This window comes from Haplochromis burtoni, unplaced genomic scaffold, assembly GCF_018398535.1.
Source record: "Haplochromis burtoni strain Fernald_Lab_line unplaced genomic scaffold, NCSU_Asbu1 Contig_5, whole genome shotgun sequence".
Taxonomy (NCBI): Eukaryota; Metazoa; Chordata; class Actinopteri; order Cichliformes; family Cichlidae; genus Haplochromis; species Haplochromis burtoni.
The window spans coordinates 384,229-402,285 of NW_024582366.1; the positions used below are offsets into that span (position 1 = coordinate 384,229).

An 18,057-nucleotide genomic window follows, 5' to 3' on the forward strand; every position below is an offset into this window, starting at 1 on the left:
ACACACACACACACACACACACACACACACACACACACACACACGTCTTCAGATAGAAGACATAAAACACACACACACACTCTGCCTCTCTGCAGTTTTCAATCATCTGTCCTCCAGCTAAGATTAAGTGTACTACAAAGAGGACCTCGAAACAGGATTAATTGCTTTCTGTTGGAGAACAATTTCCTGTGTCTCCACACAACTTTTCTGCTGGTGCCAAGCACATAAGCCGCTCCGCACTTCTACTGCGGAAATGTTTAACCCCCGTTTACCCAGCCGACCACACTCAGGCCTGTTTTACTTTCTATAGAAGTGGCTCTCTGCGAAACAACAAACGTTAAACTGTGAACGATGTAGGAAGTGTGTTTAAAAATGTGAAAAAGCATGCAGGAGAGCGCAGGCTGTGGTTCTCAGGCTGCACCATTTTCTCATCTGTAAGTCCTTTTGTTTAGCGCCTCTCCTCCTGCCTGCTGGGCGTCTTCAAACTAACTGCAGTCAGTCAAAATGGAAGCAAGACGATGTCAGCGGTAATACAGAAGCACTGGTACTCGCAGAAAGCGTAGCTCGAAGTAATATCGATGCTATGCTTTAGTTTCCTTCAAGTATCAGAAATAAACAGCAGAGTCAGTCGATTATTAGCCTGTGGAAGACTAACAATGGCTTGTTTTTTCATTTTTGTGATCATATTTATGCTTCTCTAATAATAAATGTAGAATTTGGCTTAGAAATATTACACCAGTCTAATCAGCAGAGTCATAAAGTAAGCTAACATCGCGAGGCTTCATCACTGACGAGGTAGCCTCCTGAAAAAAGCATCTTATTTTGAAGGTGACCTAAAACACAAATAGAAACATGTTACAACATGACACTACAAGTACACAAATACAACAGCAGATTCAACAAAAAGATAAATAAATGTGTCCTTTGTAAGATGACCTGAAACAGCAGAAAGGGAGGGAAGATGATGCTGGTCACACGGCGATTCATTCTGGAAGGACCATATCAGGCTGTTTGTGTGTGAGAGGGTATAAAGATGAATATGGGACAAAAAACTATTTCAAAGAGGAAAGAAAATTCAAAATGAAGTAAAATGAGTGAAATTGCCTTTTGGATTTAGGGTGCAACCAATTCAGCGATTCATACATCAAACTTTTACTAAGCCTGAGAGTTTGGTTTCACAGCTGCGCCCCGCTGAACAGAGCACAATCAAGAAATTTGCCCCTTCATCAAAAAGTGAAGGCCGCTGTCATCACCAGCTGTCACAGCCTTAAAGTGTTTAGCCCCCGATAGCCCCCGATAGCCGTCAGCCCAACAGCAGCACTAAGGCTGTAAGCGTGTAGCGTGGTGTGTCGCAGTGATGCTGGTTCCTGATTTCTTTAAGTACCGCGAGGTCACCACTTTCTTCACATGAAATTCCTGAATTTAGAAGGAAGTTTGTGTTTGGTTGTGCGCTCTGTATATCCGTATTTGTAAAGATGACATTTAATAGTAAGACGGTAAAGATGATTGTACTCGCTGTACTTTGACTCAATGGTTTGAGCATGCTAGCATGCTGCTGTGATTCAAACAGCGGGACTGCAGAGCTCTCGTTTTACCTGATGATGGTTCTCATCATCACGTCTGTTCTTTAGTCTCACAGCAGAATTCTCTGGAATAAGTCAGATCCCAAATATGGGACAGTCTCATTATTATGAGTGATGCTGGTGAGCACGATGACAAACTGGCACCAGAACCGTTTGAGAGGAGTCACACGCTGCTACAAGCACAACATGAACGTGAAGAAGTGTTTAGAACAGCCGCCTTTAACACCCACAGACACATTTGGACCCAAAACACTGCACATACTTTCTGACATCTAAAATGAAGATAACACTGATGTACATAGATGGTTTTTACCTTATGCTTTGTATAAGAAACTGTAGTGTGTTGCTTATGAAATCCATGAAGGTCTACAGAGAAACTCAATTCTATTTATGTGATGAACACATTTTGAACATTTTGGACTCTTAAAAAATAATAACAAAAAGAAACACTCTGAGTTGAAGGTCTCTGTCAAATGAATTAAAAAGCTGAACTTCAATGATGCACGTAACAAAAACTGTGAGCCTCATCCTTGCATCGGCGTTGGGCTCTCAGAGCGTGTCGCCGAGCCTTGACCTGAATTTAAAAAATAAATTAGAAAAAAGCGCTGTGTCACTAAACAACGAAGAAAAAATATTTACAAGATATCTGCAGAAATATTTATTTTACCTGGTTAATGGGCCGTCTGCTCCTGAACCATCTTTAGCAGGACCGCGAGCTCGTCTGTGAGCGGCGTTTGTTTTTAACATGGTGGAGAACAGCTGCTCACATACATGTGTGGATGCAACGATCGACACGACTCCAAGAGTTATTCCGGTCTTTCTCCACTCCTTCTCCTCACTCCATTTGTGATTGTGAGCAGGAGTGGCCTGCTGATGTGGAGTGTGATGCTTATTATGAGTGACCAAAATTACATATAATTTTATTTTAATATTTCACGATCACAATAATCTTCCAATTTAGAGCGAACACAAATAAAATGCACTTCGATTAAATACCGTGGCTGACTGAGGGCAAATAAATTCTAAGGGATGAAAGCGTCGGCCCCTGGCTTAGTACTGAAGTGTATTAGGGTCAACATCTGTGTTATTGTTGTTATGTTCATTGAGCTCACATTAGTTTGGACTTAATATTGTTTCTGACTCATTCGTCTTCTTCCTCCTTCTGCTGTAGCTGTGCTCACATTTAGACAGAACTTTGGAAAAGGCGTTTCCTCCTCAGTTATTACATTTGAGTCTAACTCAGCAACTTATAACCCAGTTTGAACACAAAGGGTCATGAAAGCCCCGAGGCTTTGTTCCAGCTCCTCTAAAATAAAAATGGACATTTCCATCAAAAGATATTCATTTTAAATATTTCTCTGAATTTGAAAACTGGGCCTTGATAAGCTTGACGAATCCTATCAATATTGTAAGTGATGAAGTTTTTCCAAACATCATAACAAAGTACATTATTAAGGGGAACACACTCAACAGAGCCTTGAATAAAACAGAGAAAATGAAAGCTGAGTGGCGTGTTGGTTGACTTTGGTTCAGTTCGTACTTTATTCCCTGCGGTTCAATAAACAGAAGCGCTGGTGTAATCTCTCTCCAGGCTAAACAATGGACACAAAGTTAATAAAAGAAAATCAAGGTTTGCCTCTTCCTTTATCATTGCCACAGTAGCACACTGCACAGGCCTTGGATGGTGTCGGGGATCTGCACTGTTTGATAAGGATTTTCATTTCTTTTCTACAGGCAGCTCAGCTCTTTATTTGTCTGGATTTAAGCTTCAGATAAAAAGCAGACTGAGTTCTCGGGAACACACTTGTGTGCTTAAGCATGCCAACACCAAGAAACACAGAGACATACTGTACATATACACACAGTCTGCCACCTGCTGTAGCTCAGGTGCAGAGCAGGTCAGCCACTAATCAAAAGGTCAGTGGTTCGATCCCAGGCTGCAAATATCCTTGGGCAAGATACTAACCATGTTTGCCTACTGGTGGTGGTCAGAGGGCCCGGTGGCGCCAGTGTCCGGCAGCCTCGCCTCTGTCAGTGCGCCCCAGGGCGGCTGTGGCTACAATGTAGCTGCCATCACCAGTGTGTGAATGGGTGGATGACTGGATGTAGTGTGAAGCGCTTTGGGGTCCTTAGGGACTGAGTAAAGCAAACAAATGCAGGCCATTAGACCTTCAGCCGGCTTCTGCTTATGCACCATTAGCCAAAAACTGAGCTTCGCATGAGTTCATACAGGCTACAAGGTTGTTCAGCCTCCAGCAGATGATCTTATCTTAGTGCCAGTTCAGCATCAGCTGATGATAACCTTTTACACATTCAACTGACAGATCGTACAGTGTCATCTATAACTGCCTATAACTGCAAGCTGCTTTGCAAACCGCTTCCTCCCAGCTCCAACATCTGGCCTCATCACTGTCCTATGCTGCGGTCCATCTATGCAGCAAAGACAGAGCCAAACCAGCAACTGTAAATTACTGCAGATCACCGTGTTCTTTGACTAAACTAATAATACGCTATCTTTAAACGCTACGTAAAGGCGTTGACATGAAACAAAGTGAAATACACAGGTGCTCACACTCTCTCGACATAATCTGATAACAGCGATCTGTGTGGATAAATGTCCGTCACAATCACAGGTGAATGTGGGATTTGGAAAGTGCGAGAAGCCTGAGATTTAGTGTTTGGGAAGAACAATGACTCAGAATAACACTGAGCGTTTGTTTTTGTGCAAGAAAACATCATTAGAACAAAAGACCAGAGCATGAAAGAACCACAATACTGCACCATAAAAGAGTCATGAAGGAATTATTAACATTTGTGGAAGTTTTAACCTGTTACGACTGGATGTTAGCAGCAGTGCGCAAAAACCAGGCTCAAGTCCAACATTTGTGTTTCTGAGGTGTCTCAAAAATTCAGCTTAACTTGAAAATCTCAAACTGTGTTTGTTCTTTAATTGTGGTTCCGTAATGATGCAAACAGATATATAGACAAACATATAGTCACTCATAACAAATGACTAAACCTGGGACAACAACTCCACTCAGTTTATAAAAAATGGTCCATCAATTCAGTTTTATTTACACAGCGCCAAATCACAACAACAATCGCCTAAAGGTGCTTTGTAAGGTCGACCCTACAGTAATACATCCAGAGAAAAACCCAACAGTCATGTGACCCCCTATGAGCAGCACTTTGGTGACAGCGGGAAGGAAAAACTCCCCTTTAACAGGAAGAAACCTCCAGCAGAGCCAGGCTCAGGGAGGGGCGGGGCCATCTGCTGCGACCAGTCTGTAAAGACACAAAGTAGCAGCGTTGCTACGCGGGTTGATTACAGCCATAATGCGCTGTGTGGGGGTTTCTCCTCACAGGTTTGTTGGTCCAGGATTTGGGACAATACCTAATAATATTCAGCGCCTTCAGGCGACTGTTGTTGCAATTTTGTGATACATTTTAATTGAACTGAGTTGACATTTTTATTGTTTTTCCTACTAGTTAGTCCTCGAGTGTCGTGCTTTGGTTTGGACTTGACAGCGTCAGCCTGGCAGATGCTCGGAGGTTAATGAGTTTTGCGTTCAGTTGAACCGTCCTTGAATTTAGAAATGCTGACACTTATTATTAAACCTCTAAACGTCAGAACAGGGACAAAGCTGTCACGTCTCCAATTTGTAAGTCATTCGTGTCGTGTAGAAAGAATTCTACATCTTTTCAACAGAAATGTGCTGGCATAGTTGTAAAAACAGTCCTCAAATGAAACATTCATTCAATCAGGTCATGGCAAGTATAGAAAGAAAAGAAGCAAAGATCGTTTTGTTGCTGCCTGGCAGGTTAACGCTGGGCTCTCAGTCACAGTGTTCTTCTGATTGGTCGTTATTGTGAATAAAGCCCAAGGTCAGTCCACAGCCTTTAGTCGATTTTCCCTGGAAACCAGAAAGCATGAATTGTTTTCTGGGAGGTTTCTGCGGTGACTCAGACACAACCATTCACCATGAGCAGATCAGGCTGTGACGCTCCTCTGATTGTGTCCACGCTGTAGGAGAGAAGGTGAAAGACGAGCTGCGACTCTCTAAGTGGATGCTAATTAGTTTGCTTTAGGGTCGTTCTCATTTTTCCCCGAGGATGATGTGGGAGAAATGGTAGACATTGCATCACGAGAGCCAACTGTGCTCATTTGACTGGGTGAAATTCACTGAAACTGTTAAATACAGCTAAAACAGATAAGTCCATTAGCTGAGTGTGAGACTGCTGCTTTCATGAATCTGTCAAGTTCGTTATGAATTTTAGAATCCTTTTGGTATTTCCACTGCCACAGGCTTGCAGAGTACCTGGCATTAGGCTACGATTAGTGAGAATATATTATTATTCAATGATGGCGAGGATTGTTGGCCAGGAACTAATTTTTTCTCGTTTAGCTTGAAGTGTGAATTTATGGCAGCTTAAATATTCTGTCTCTTTTAAGGTGGAAGTGTTTGAAGTTGAATTCATATTTCAGGACACTCTGGAGGTCGCCGTGTCTCCGTGCATAGTAACGAGACATTTTAAGCCGTACATGAAATGCAGCGTTTCTGAGTCTTCACTACATTCAGGTAGATTTGGCTGCATGCAGCAGGTTAGTGGGCCACAGCTGTTGCAGCATTGTGCAGAGTGTAGAGAGTGACTTTCATGTAACGACTCTACAGCCTCACATAACAGTAGAGTATATAAGAGAGTGCTCTTAATTCACAACAACACAAAATGATACCCTGAGATGTTGCTCCTGGATAAAACAGCAGTGTAATCCCATTACTGGAGGCAGACATGAGTAATATGGCTACATTATCTCACCTTAAATACTGCAGTTGTTGACAGTTAATTGTGGTCAATACTCATTTTTCACTCTGAATAAGCAACAGCAAAGTAGAAATCTAAAGATGTTTTTCTCTGTTCAGAGCAGAGCATCCCTGCGCACCTCTGTCTGTGCTGCCACACAGCAAATCAATAGCACAGCCACCCACTTCACTGCTGGGCTTACAGCTCTGCTATTTTAACAGGAGAGTAGATAAAACACAAAGTGAGCAGCTGAACGGTTATAGCAACTTGGTATAATTGAGCATAAATAGTTTCAGATGTACAGAAACTGGCTGGTCTCAGTGCCAACGGCAGCTGATAACCTGCTTCAGGCACTTTTCACACTGGGTCTGTTTGAGCTGCTTTAACCTGCCGATGCTTCTGGTCTGAGGTATGTGCTGTAAAGTCCAACATTACTCTGACATTTATGTAAACTTTACACACAACAGCAACAGGAAACAGCAGTTTAATACATAATATAACACATACTATTTATCCTTATGAAGCAATGGGATGCTGCATTAATCATCAATGGACTGTCCTGAGAACTCTGAGTGCTGCACAGGTTGTAGAGCCCTTTGAGGCAGGATTGTGATGCAGGGCTGTGTGACTCACTGTAATGCCAACATTTGTGTGTTTGTGTGGGTGTGCAGGACTATGACCTTAGCCAGCTGCAGCAGCCTGATGCCCTGGAGCCAGAGTGCGTCAAAGTGGGGATCAGACGTCTGGATGAGAGGCCCCTCCACCATGACCACCAGTACCCGCTCCGCTCCGCAGCCCCCCACCCAGGAGACATAGGCGACTTTATCCACGAGGTACGGCAATAAGCAGCATCTTTGAGAGGATACAGACCTGGATGACAACATCTTTGTGTAAAATGTCAGTCCGAACCTGTGCGTGTGCTTCGGTCGACTTCCAGCCGCACACACTTCAGACTGTTCCCAGATTAAATTCCAGTGTTGTACACATGCACTTCTAAGCACACAGGAAGTGATGAATCGCAGCTTCAGTGAAATACAGAGTGTCTGTCTGACAGCACTAAGTGAACACTGTGTCCATAAAAAGCTGGATTTGCCAACATTAGTTACTTTTGCTTCCCTCATCTTTTTTCCTCCTTTGGTGTCGAGCATCAAAGAGCGTCCAGGATGTGTGCAGTTTACCTCATCACCTTAAAGGATTTAAAATATTCAAGTTCAAACAGTTTGTTTAAAGCTCTGTGGAGGTATTCTGAGCTGCCAGTGTGAGAACGGGCCCGTTTCAACAGTTCTGACTGCGGCTATTTAAAACTGAAAGCTGAGCATATTTAAAAAGGCAAGCTCACATTAATCATCACTAAAATGATTCACATTTAGATTGTATTTCATTCTAGGCTCTGCTGTTTACAACATTTCCCTCAAATAAATGTCAGATTCACACTTTTTAAGCATCTTTGATCAAACTGTTGGAAATGATAGTTGTGAGCGTCACGAAGAGAGAGAAGGAAGCACTTCGTGGAGCAGGTGACATTTAGAAAAACACAGAGATGTGATGGCTAATTCTTAATTAGCTCTGCTAATGGTTCGGATTTGCTGGCTTGACATGTGGTCACAGCCTGGCTACCAAACTGGAGGTAAATCCACAACGTTTGGTTAATCCCACAGACCAGCTGAGGGTCCTTAAAGGGCTGATTGAGGGTTTAGGGAAATCCAACTTTGATTGTTTTACTGGGCAAATGTTTTCAGCTATTTCTCATTTCTTTATATTTTGCTTCCAGTGAGTTAGACTTTCTTGGCTTTTTGTAGGACGCTGTTTCTTTGGACATTCACAGGATTTTCTTCTTCTTTTTTTTGCTTAACACTGACGTATGAATCAGGTATTAAAGATGCACCTAATTCAAGAGATAAACCAGTGTTTATATAACATTTAACAGGGTTTAGTAAAGAACTGATATTAAATTGCATCTTTATGCACTTTATTACTCGAAGCCTGTTGCAAGAACAAATATTTTTCGCCCATTTCTTTAGTTGAATCTAAAAAAATGGTAAAGATAACAGAAAAAGTGTTTTTGAACCAACGAGGTGATTCCTGAAAAGCTTTGCTTGTCATATTTTGTCAGGACAAGAGAAGTGGCATGTCTACAGCAGATAAAGAGTGAAAGCATTGTCTTTAGGAAACAGGAAAAAATACACAAAAAAGTTGACATGCAGTGGAAGAGATACATCTGGTGCTTCAGTTTATCCATTTACTGTTTGCACAGCCTCAGCAGAAATGGTCTCAGTGTAAAGCTGGATCTCCAGGAGAGAGGAGAAAAGGATGAGACTAGCCAAATTATACAAGAACTTGGCTGAAAACAGGTCTCATATATCAAGTTATCAACAACCTGCATGGAGGAGTTCGGAAAGGGTACAGTGTTTGTAAAAGTGCAGCTGTTACGGTCAGGAGCTGCATTTTAGCAGTGATGTTGGCATTCTTGTTAAAAATGATCATGAATGCAGAAAAGTCCAGTCAGATTGTGATCCAGCAGGTAACAACACCTGGAAGGCGTCTAATTTGGAACAGCCTTGTTATTCAGCATGTCATTCATCCCAAACACACGACCAACAGAAACAAACCTGGATGAAAGAACAATGAAACACTTTCAGGCACGGATTAGCCTCGCCAGAGCCCGGACTTCAGCATTATCGAAGCAGCGTGGGGTCATCTCGGCACAAAGTGGAAAAAACTGCAGCCAACATCCAAAATCGATCCTTAGAGAAGCAGAATTATTCCTGAAGACCGGTTAATCTAATTATCAGAAAAGTCCAGGCTGTGCTGAAGGATCAAAGTGGTCGTACCAGATATTGACTGTCAAGCTTGTTACAAATTGTTGCCCTAAGTACTGTCCATACATGTTTCAGTAAATTACTGCACCTATTTCTCATGTTTCTAGCAAAATCTGGAAAACGATGGGGGCTCAAGATTTTTGCACAGTGCTGTAGAAGAACTCATCATATTTATATTAATGGTCACAGTGTTGCATGAGGATGCAGCGGCCTTTCTTATGTCAAATGAAACTTCTTATAATCACCGCCTCTGTGAGTGCGCCCCGGGGCAGCTGTGGCTGCAGTGTAGCTGCCATCACCAGTGTGTGACTGTGTGGTAGTGCACAGCGCTTTGGGGTCCACAGGGACTGAGTAAAGACAAATACAGGCCATTTATTATCATCAGGTTCATATTTGATCTGTTTGAAGAGCGGTTTGCTTCACTGTTTGGGATTCTGATGCTCTATAGCAGCGGTCCCCAACCCCCGGGCCGTGGACCGGTCCGTGAGTCGTTTGGTACCGGGCCACGAGAGCTGAGGCTCGGATGTGACGTTCATGGTTTTCAGGGGTTTTTATCGTTAACTCTGTTTCCCTGGGTTGTTTCCCGTGTTGTAGTTGTGTCTTATTTTGAAAGAACTATTTGCCATAGTGACCAGAGAGCATTGAGGGGCAGAGAGGAGGATGTTACTCTCAGTGTTGTTGGCGCGTTTCAGGAGGACGCTGCTAATAAAGTTACACAATTACACAGTGAATTCACGTTTATTGTTACAAAAGACCACAGTTTTTGTCTTTGTCTGTATCGTTTCATTTTGTTGTATTTATCCACCACACCTTAAAGGCCGGTCCGTGAAAATATTGTCAGACATTAAACCGTCCGTAGTGTAACTACTGCTGGCCTCGACTCATCACAACCCAAACTTGTAATTTAAGTTTAAACAATTAATAATGAAGAGCTTCTAGAACAATCAGATGTGCACACACACAGCACAGGCTCACATGTACCAATCATTGCATTCAGTTCATGTGAATACAAGGTTCTCGTTAGAGTTCATGTACAAACTGTGCAGCACTGACTCGACTGTGAATGAGTAATGACCCACTGTGACGTCACTGTGTGTTTGCCACACGTGTAACGCTTCCTCACAGAAGCACACTCGCTTAGAGAAATAACAGAGTCGCCTTAACCCATCGAAGCATCTCAGAGAGACTTTTTCTTCAACAGAGCTGACATCATAATCTCAAGCACAAAGTTATCTGTACTGATGCAGCTGATGCATGTTGCTGTCTCTGCAGTAGTTGCATCCATATTATCTGCATGTGTGTGTGTGTGTGTGTGTGTCTGTGGTTGGGCTGCATAAAGACATCTGCCAAGCACAGCTATGAATAATGATCAGGAGCTGTCAGACATGGCAAGCTGATCTAGACAGCTTAATCCTACAGACATGACAAGCTGATGCAAGCTGATCCCGCCCCTCCCTCTCCGCGTTAATTCTCTCCTTCCTTTGAGTTCAGAGTGACAGGAGTGTCTTCAGTCAGATGACAGGCGGGGCCCACAAAACATTTTCACAGCTTATCAGATTTGCTTCTTTCAGTTTAAGCGTCCTGAGTGACAGCGAGATGCAGAAGAAAAGGACTCCTGCTGCAACACATTTGAACAGACTTTTTTTGTTCATAAAAATAGTGCATGTTTGTGAAACACGTATGTTTCCTGTATGTAGGAGGGGTTTGGTGGTTTTAAGTTCAGGCCACCCTGAGTAATCTGTTCAATCTCCTCGTAGAGACAGAGGCAGCATCTGTCCAGCATGACCCAAATCCTCCTCTCTCCTACACTCCATAATCCCTCTTTTCTCCATACTGTCCATCTCAACCCATTCACACACACACACACACACACCACACTGACACACACAACAACAAGCACCACACACACACACAACACACACACCACACACACAACGCACACACACGCACATCTCAACCATCACACACACACACACACACAGCGCGCGCACACACACACACACATAACCCCAACCCTAATTATGAGGAGTTGCATAGCCATGGTCCCCACACCAAATTCAAATTGTATTTGTCACACACAGTCACACACAGTCACACACAGTCACACACAGTCACACACAGTACGATATGCAGTGGAATGCTTACACAACTGCTCGTGACCTAAAGAAAAAAAGGCTATGAATAAGATAGGAAATAAATATGAAAATTAAAAAGGGTAAATTTAACTAGGAAGGAATAAAATAAAATATATAAATTAAAGTTAAAAAATAAAATAACTGTACAACAAAATACACAGTATAGAACTATATAAGGATGTATGAAGAAATATAAATATTATATACACAATAACAGCAGCTGTACCAGTATTAACTGGAAATGAAGAATATAGTGACCAGTGTTATTTATTATTTAGTGTCTTGTGCAGTGTAAATATGCTTAAAGTGATTAAAGTGATGAAGTGAAAACAATGTCCAGAATGTCCAGTGTGTGTGGGAACCATATGTGTGGGTCAGTACTGTGTGGTGGTGTGATATCGCCTGCGGGAAGAAGCTCCTCCACAGTCTCTCCACCACAGCTGCATGAACAGTTTGTCCCCACTTCATCCAGAATACAAGGACCTGCCTCGCCCTCCAACCCTCCTCTACCTTACTCTGATCCAAAGTGCCGCCCTCGTTCTTCTTCTCCTGGGACTGAAGTAGTGGTGGGAGTGAACACTGACATTTCAAATCCCAGTTGGTTGGGAAAGCGAGCTTTGCTCCCTGACGATGGCCTCGGTGGATCCACAGAGATCATCAGCTGGGCTTTTTTGCGGTTTTAACTTGGTCTTATAACTTTTAGCGCCTGTGTTCAAGCATGAACATAGGTTTCTATAATACCCTCACACTTACTGTACAGTTACTATAGAAATGTAGGATTACTATAATCCTCTACTTAATACTGTCAGACTTGTAGCTGCTCTACTATAAATTGTGCTTTTCTCAGTCACTGAGATTCTCTGGAGTTGTTACGGGTGGAAAACCTCTGGTACAAATACAGACGTATCTCTTCCTGATCAGCTGAAAGTTTACTTAGCAGAGATTTTCCATACAGTCTTCAGTGGTTTAGAAGTGATGAGTGTGGAAGTTCCCAGATTAACCTGTGTCAGGATGTTCTTAACCCACAGAAAACAGTCTGTGTGTGGGAGGTGTTATCACTCCCTGCTGCAGCAACCACTGATAAAGGAAATGAAACCTTTACTGACCCACTCATTTACTAACAGTAACGCACAACAGAGTGTCAGTATTAGAACCCGTGATGTGCTGCAGGTTCTTGTCTACAGGGGGGATAAAAGACCAAACTTTGGGTGGTCTCCAAAAGGTCTGATGAAGCACATGGTGGTGCTACGATCCTCAGGCTCAGGCAAGTTTGAGAACGACTGGCCTAAAGTCATTTGCAGGCATGAACCCCAGACAGTGTGAGTGGAATCAGCACCCAGCATGAAACGGTCCACTTCAGACTGGAAATGCTCCTTTTGGTTAGGACTAAGCTGTTGCTAGGGAAGAACATGGATGAGGTATGAAATAAGCACTCTGACCGAGTACAAAGGTCGGCCTCATAGACTACAGTGTGTCATGGGACTGCTTTAGACATTCCACGTCCAGCAGGCGATGACCGAGGGCTCAGTGTAGGAAACATCTTGGAGAAAGCTCGCATTATAATAATAATAATGGATTGCATTTTATAAAGCGCTTTACAATTCCACTATTCATTCACTCTCACATTCACACACTGGTGGAGGCAGCTACAGGTGTAGCCAGACTGACAGAAGCGAGGCTGCCATATCGCGCCATCGGCCCCTCTGGTCATCACCAGTAGGCGGCAGGTGAAGTGTCTCGCCCAAGGACACAAGGACCGAGACTGTCCGAGCCGGGGCTCGAACCGGCAACCTTCTGGTTACAAGACGAACACCCAACTCTTTGAATCGCTATCACTCTTATTTCCAGTATTGTTCCCTCACCTTCCTGCTCCCCCTCTTTGTTTTGCAGGGTCTGAAGGCAGCAGACAACGACCCCACCGCTCCTCCCTACGACTCCCTGCTGGTGTTTGACTATGAAGGCAGCGGCTCCACCGCCGGCTCCCTCAGCTCCCTGCACTCCTCCTCGAGCTGCGGAGACCAGGATTACGACTACCTGGGCGACTGGGGGCCGCGCTTCCGCAAGCTGGCCGACCTGTACGGCGGAGGGGATGATTAGCATTCCCTACTAACAACGGCCACTCTGCCCCCCACCCTTGCTTCGGAGCTCAGGTGGCGGGTGGGGTAAAGAAAGATGAAATTGGGTAAACACGGGGTTTGGATCTGCACTTCTGTATTTCTGCGGGACAGCTTGTAAAGAGACTCGCTGCCTCTTAAGGACAGTTTGATGGCACTAGGGGCCATGCTGACTCCTGGCCTAGCAAGGCCTGGCACTGGCTAGCATTCAGGCTAGCTGACATGATCTGAGCATTAGCCTCGGTGCTAACAAACGCACGCAGCCAGAACAATGCTCTCAGAGAGGATGTTGTCTTTGTGATGGTCGAGAGCTTCGACAGCCATGCTACAGACGCTCATTTACACTTGAATCTTACAGTACAGCAGCACTGGGGTCAAATGTGCCTTTTGTACATTCTTTTGATTGTGTTCAGTCTTGATTCTTTTTGTTGCTTTAAATTTCCTGGTGTTTTGCAGCAGCAACTGGAGGAGCACTGCGCCATGTTAATGAGTGTGTGTGTGTGTGTGTGTGCGAGCAAGTGTAAACCGTTTCCACAGAGACACACTGGATGGATACTCTAAAGGGCAAAGCCTACTATGAGATGCCTTGGATGATCCTACCAGCAAAAACATGGCTTCAGTGTGCAGCTCTGGGTTTCACTCGGCCTACAGCATCAAACGTCTAGACTTGGATCTGATGCAACACATTGTAGTTGCAGTTGCAGCTGCGTGTGTTGCTTGGTGGCAGTGGTTGCTCATTTTCACAGTGCTCTAGTATTAATGTGACTGTCTGCATCAACAAACCTGGACAAGCTCAGAAGTTTTCATTTTCTCAGAGCTTCTTCGCACGCATTCAGTATCCGTCCTGGTCTTTGAGTGAACAGGAACGTTGCCTCGTCTGGCTTTCACTCTTACATGCTCGAGAACATTTAGTTGGCCAAAATGAGTTTAAACAACTGTTTCTGAATCTGTGAGGTTTGTGCAAACACACGATGTTATTTGTGGTGCAGTTAAACTGTTGTGGTTATGTCCTTGCTGTGCGTTCACAAAAGGGAATTCAGAATGGGATGCAGTTTAGCTTGTTTGCAGGATGACAAAACACTGAAGCAAAGCAGTGAAAAACAAGAAGATAAAATATAATTTCCATTTGGGTGTTTGTGCAGATGAAAGCAAAAGAAAAAGAAAGAAAAATGGCAACAAAGCATCAAGGCCACAAACAAAGGAGCTGGAATCTATAAACATTTCAAGCGTTTTTGTTTGCTGAGCCGCTGTTGGAGGAAGTGACAGATAAAATTAAAATTCCCATCATAAAAGAAATGGATTGAGTAATGAAATATTTAATGAATATGACAGAGATGCAGCAGTGGGGCTGTGTCTGGGCTGAGCAGACGCACTCTGGATGGAGCTTTTATTTACAGGTGAGCATTTATGTTTGATGAACAGGTTGTGGACAGAATATAAAGCAGCTGACTGATGTTCAGCCTCGACAGCCTGGATATGCATAGTTGTATAAAAGGAAATTTTAAGGTACAGGAAACCTAGTGGTAATGAAGACGACAACAACGTGGTAGTGTGTCTCATGTACTATCCAACCAACCTTTGCCCTTTTAGCAGGTCTGTGCAGAGCTACAGACACACACAGCAAACACATTAGGAGCTGCTCAGCATTCAGGACCAAAACTAAGTCAACAGGTCGTTTGTGTCCCACAGAAGCTGAAACAGTGACGTGTCACCTCCCATTACTCTGTTTTTCATAAGAACCAACAGAAGAAAGAGGACATGATCAGAGCTTATCAGGAGCTCCTGTGGTTTCACTCGGCTTCCTCCAGCCTTCTCCTGTTTGTCGTCTCTCTGTTTAAGAGCAGAGTGAATCCTGCCCACTAGTGTAAACCTGCTGCTGTCTGTGAGCGAATTTCACCTTTTTACAAAGTTCATAAACTTTCAGACACACATTAGTTTCTGTTCACGCCACACGGCACAAATTTGCATCAGCTGCATGGATTTTGCTCCACACTCGGTGCTGATGGGACTTCACAGTTCACTGCAAGAACGCGCCTCTTTTACAGCATCTGTTTTTCAAAGTTCAGGCAGCTCAGCTGATCTCAGTGCCAGCCTACATCAGCTGATGGCTCGGTTCATCGGTAAATGTGTGCTTGAAGCTGTTGTAGCCTTCTCATATTCTCTTTGCTTCTGCAAGCTACTTTGCAGCCCAGCCCATCAGTGAAAAGCTGGAGCTGTCACAGGGGTAGAGGTGGGATCTCCTGGACATGTCACCAGCCTCACTCAGTCTCTTATTCAAATAATTTACTAATGACCAAATAACCTAACCTGGATACTTTTTAATTCTTACTGCAGAAGCATGCACACTTCATACAGGACGCCCTCCGCTTATTTAAATGTGTCTCTGTCACTCACCCACGTTGCTTTCAGGCTTTTTAGACAATGAAAGTGACTTTGTGTGACAGCACACGCTCCATCCTGTGACAGTGGTCATTGGTGATCGACGTCCTCGGGCCCTTTTTTGATTTCACTCATCAGGACTAGTTTTTGCCTGTGAGGCTGAGCCACCATAAGCTGCTCCAGGGATTCACCAAACTCAACATTTTTAAAGGGCTTTGATGAAGTTGCATGTTAGCGACACGAACAACCAAAAAAGCGTAGCCGTGGACATCAGTGTCTCACTTCTAAACTTTAATAAAAGGTCCAGTTTTATGCTTTTTGAAGCCGATTTCCAGTATTACCAGGTAATTGAAGTAAACAGTTTGCTGCACCTGTAAAATTGAGTGCAGGGCGCACCACGCTCAGCACCGACGTGCCATCTTGGTGAAGCTGTACGAGTAACATCGTTCCTTTGATGTTGTTTGAAACAAAGGTTGGTCAGACCCAGAGCTGCACAGAGGAGCTGGATATTTTTGCAAGTTTGATTTTCCAAAGCTGGTGAGAAGACATGTACAGTAATGCTAGACTTTAGATAGATACCTTCTGTTGTTTTTTGTTTTGCTTTTATCACGATGTAACGTATGCAGCTGATTGCTAATAAAGGAAGTCATCAGTCCTTGTTTTGTAGCAAAGATACTTCTTGATACTCTGCTGTGGTGGATTAAAAAGGCAATGTTTTCTTCTGTCTGCTGATGATTTGCCTTAGTGTTCTCTGGTACTCTTCAACTGGCTACTCACTGTAAACTGAAACATGTACAGATTGTATTTTTCTCTTGTTGTTCTTTTGGCTGTGGTCTCTGAAAATGACATGCTAATATCTTGAATCCTTGTATATGTGTAATTTGGATTACAAATTAAAACGTTTTTGCATGTTTTTATCTTTTTATTATGGGAAAACAAGAATTTTTGGATGTTTTTTTTCCAGTGAGTTAAACATCAAACCCCCACATACCAGCACGCAGACGCTCAGAAGGCTGGACTCTGCCTTTGGAAAGAGGCGGCTCATCCAAACCTTAAAGGTCAAAGAGATCAATGACATTTTAATTAAAGGTTTTGTCACTTGTGTAAATAAGCCAACTGTTGCATATTTCCACATCCAGTGGGCACAAAGCAGCATTTGGATTGGTGTTTTTATCCCCCTGGCTTCATTTTCCATCGTTCTAAAACAATTTTCTAGCAGCTAAACCCTCCACAGTGTTGATTAGTTGGGCAGTAGGTTTATCAGAGCTTACCTGCTGTGGCCAAAAGGACGCTATTACCAATTTTTCACCTACAAGCTGGCACAGACGCTGATGCTGAAAAGCTGGCACCGGCACAGCATAACAAAATTCCTGGGTCCCAAAGTTGGAAGCACTGATGTTGGTGTTTAATAAGCGGCTACAGATGCAACATTCCTGTAACTTCTGCCAGTAAAGCCGCACAATAAACTGCTCTCAGACGTGTCCACGTGTGTTCTCAGAGGGAACCAGCACACAACAGGCTAAAATGATTCATCGCACTAAAATGTCCTCTGTTGCATTTAGAACAACCATGATAAGTGTGCGTCATGACAAGAAGTAACTGGTGGCAGAAATACTTGCACAATGTAAAACCAATGAGCCGTGCACTTTGTTAAAAAGTTAGGAGGTTTTTCCAGAACACTAAAACCTGAACATGAAATCAGCAGAGAGGGTGATATACTGCCGCCTGTGGATTCAACTCCAAAACATAACTAACCTGGGTTGTCTCACAAAGACAGATATTTTCTCAGGCATGAAAAAGATGAAACACAGCAGACGTTGCAGCTGTTTTCACAAACATTAACACAAGCAAGTGTTGTGTGCAGGACGTCCAGGGAGTGTACGAGCAATGCCAGAGCGATGCAGCGGTGCACAAGGAGATGACGCTGAAGCTTGCAGATCACAGGATCTTGTGGTTTTTTAGTTAAAGAGCACCGAGGCTGCTTTCTGTAAAACGTGACATGGTTCACATTTCACTTCATATTTAGTGACTTTTTTCACTTTGTTAGTTTGCTGCTTACCCTTTTGACCATTCAAGGTTATTTATTGGGTTTGAAGTACTTACATTTGAATATAAACTGCAGAGATGCAGGAGTTCAAAAAGTTAAAGGCTAACATACATTTAAATTTCAATAAAATGCTGGACATCTGGACTGATGTCTATATGTTTTGAGACTCCTCGACCT

At 43.4% G+C, this 18,057-nt stretch overlaps 1 protein-coding gene across 1 annotated transcript in view; it reads left to right on the forward strand.

Annotated features, from left to right (window-relative positions):
• Nucleotides 1-16,758, forward strand: part of LOC102297691 (cadherin-2) — a 102,120-nt gene extending 85,362 nt beyond the window's left edge. The window contains exons 15-16 of the mRNA XM_042222074.1: nucleotides 7,058-7,219; nucleotides 13,231-16,758. Coding sequence (XP_042078008.1) covers nucleotides 7,058-7,219; nucleotides 13,231-13,437 — 369 coding nt within the window. The 3' untranslated portion in view covers nucleotides 13,438-16,758. The remainder of the gene's footprint in view (nucleotides 1-7,057; nucleotides 7,220-13,230) is intronic.
• Nucleotides 16,759-18,057: the final 1,299 nt, after the last annotated feature.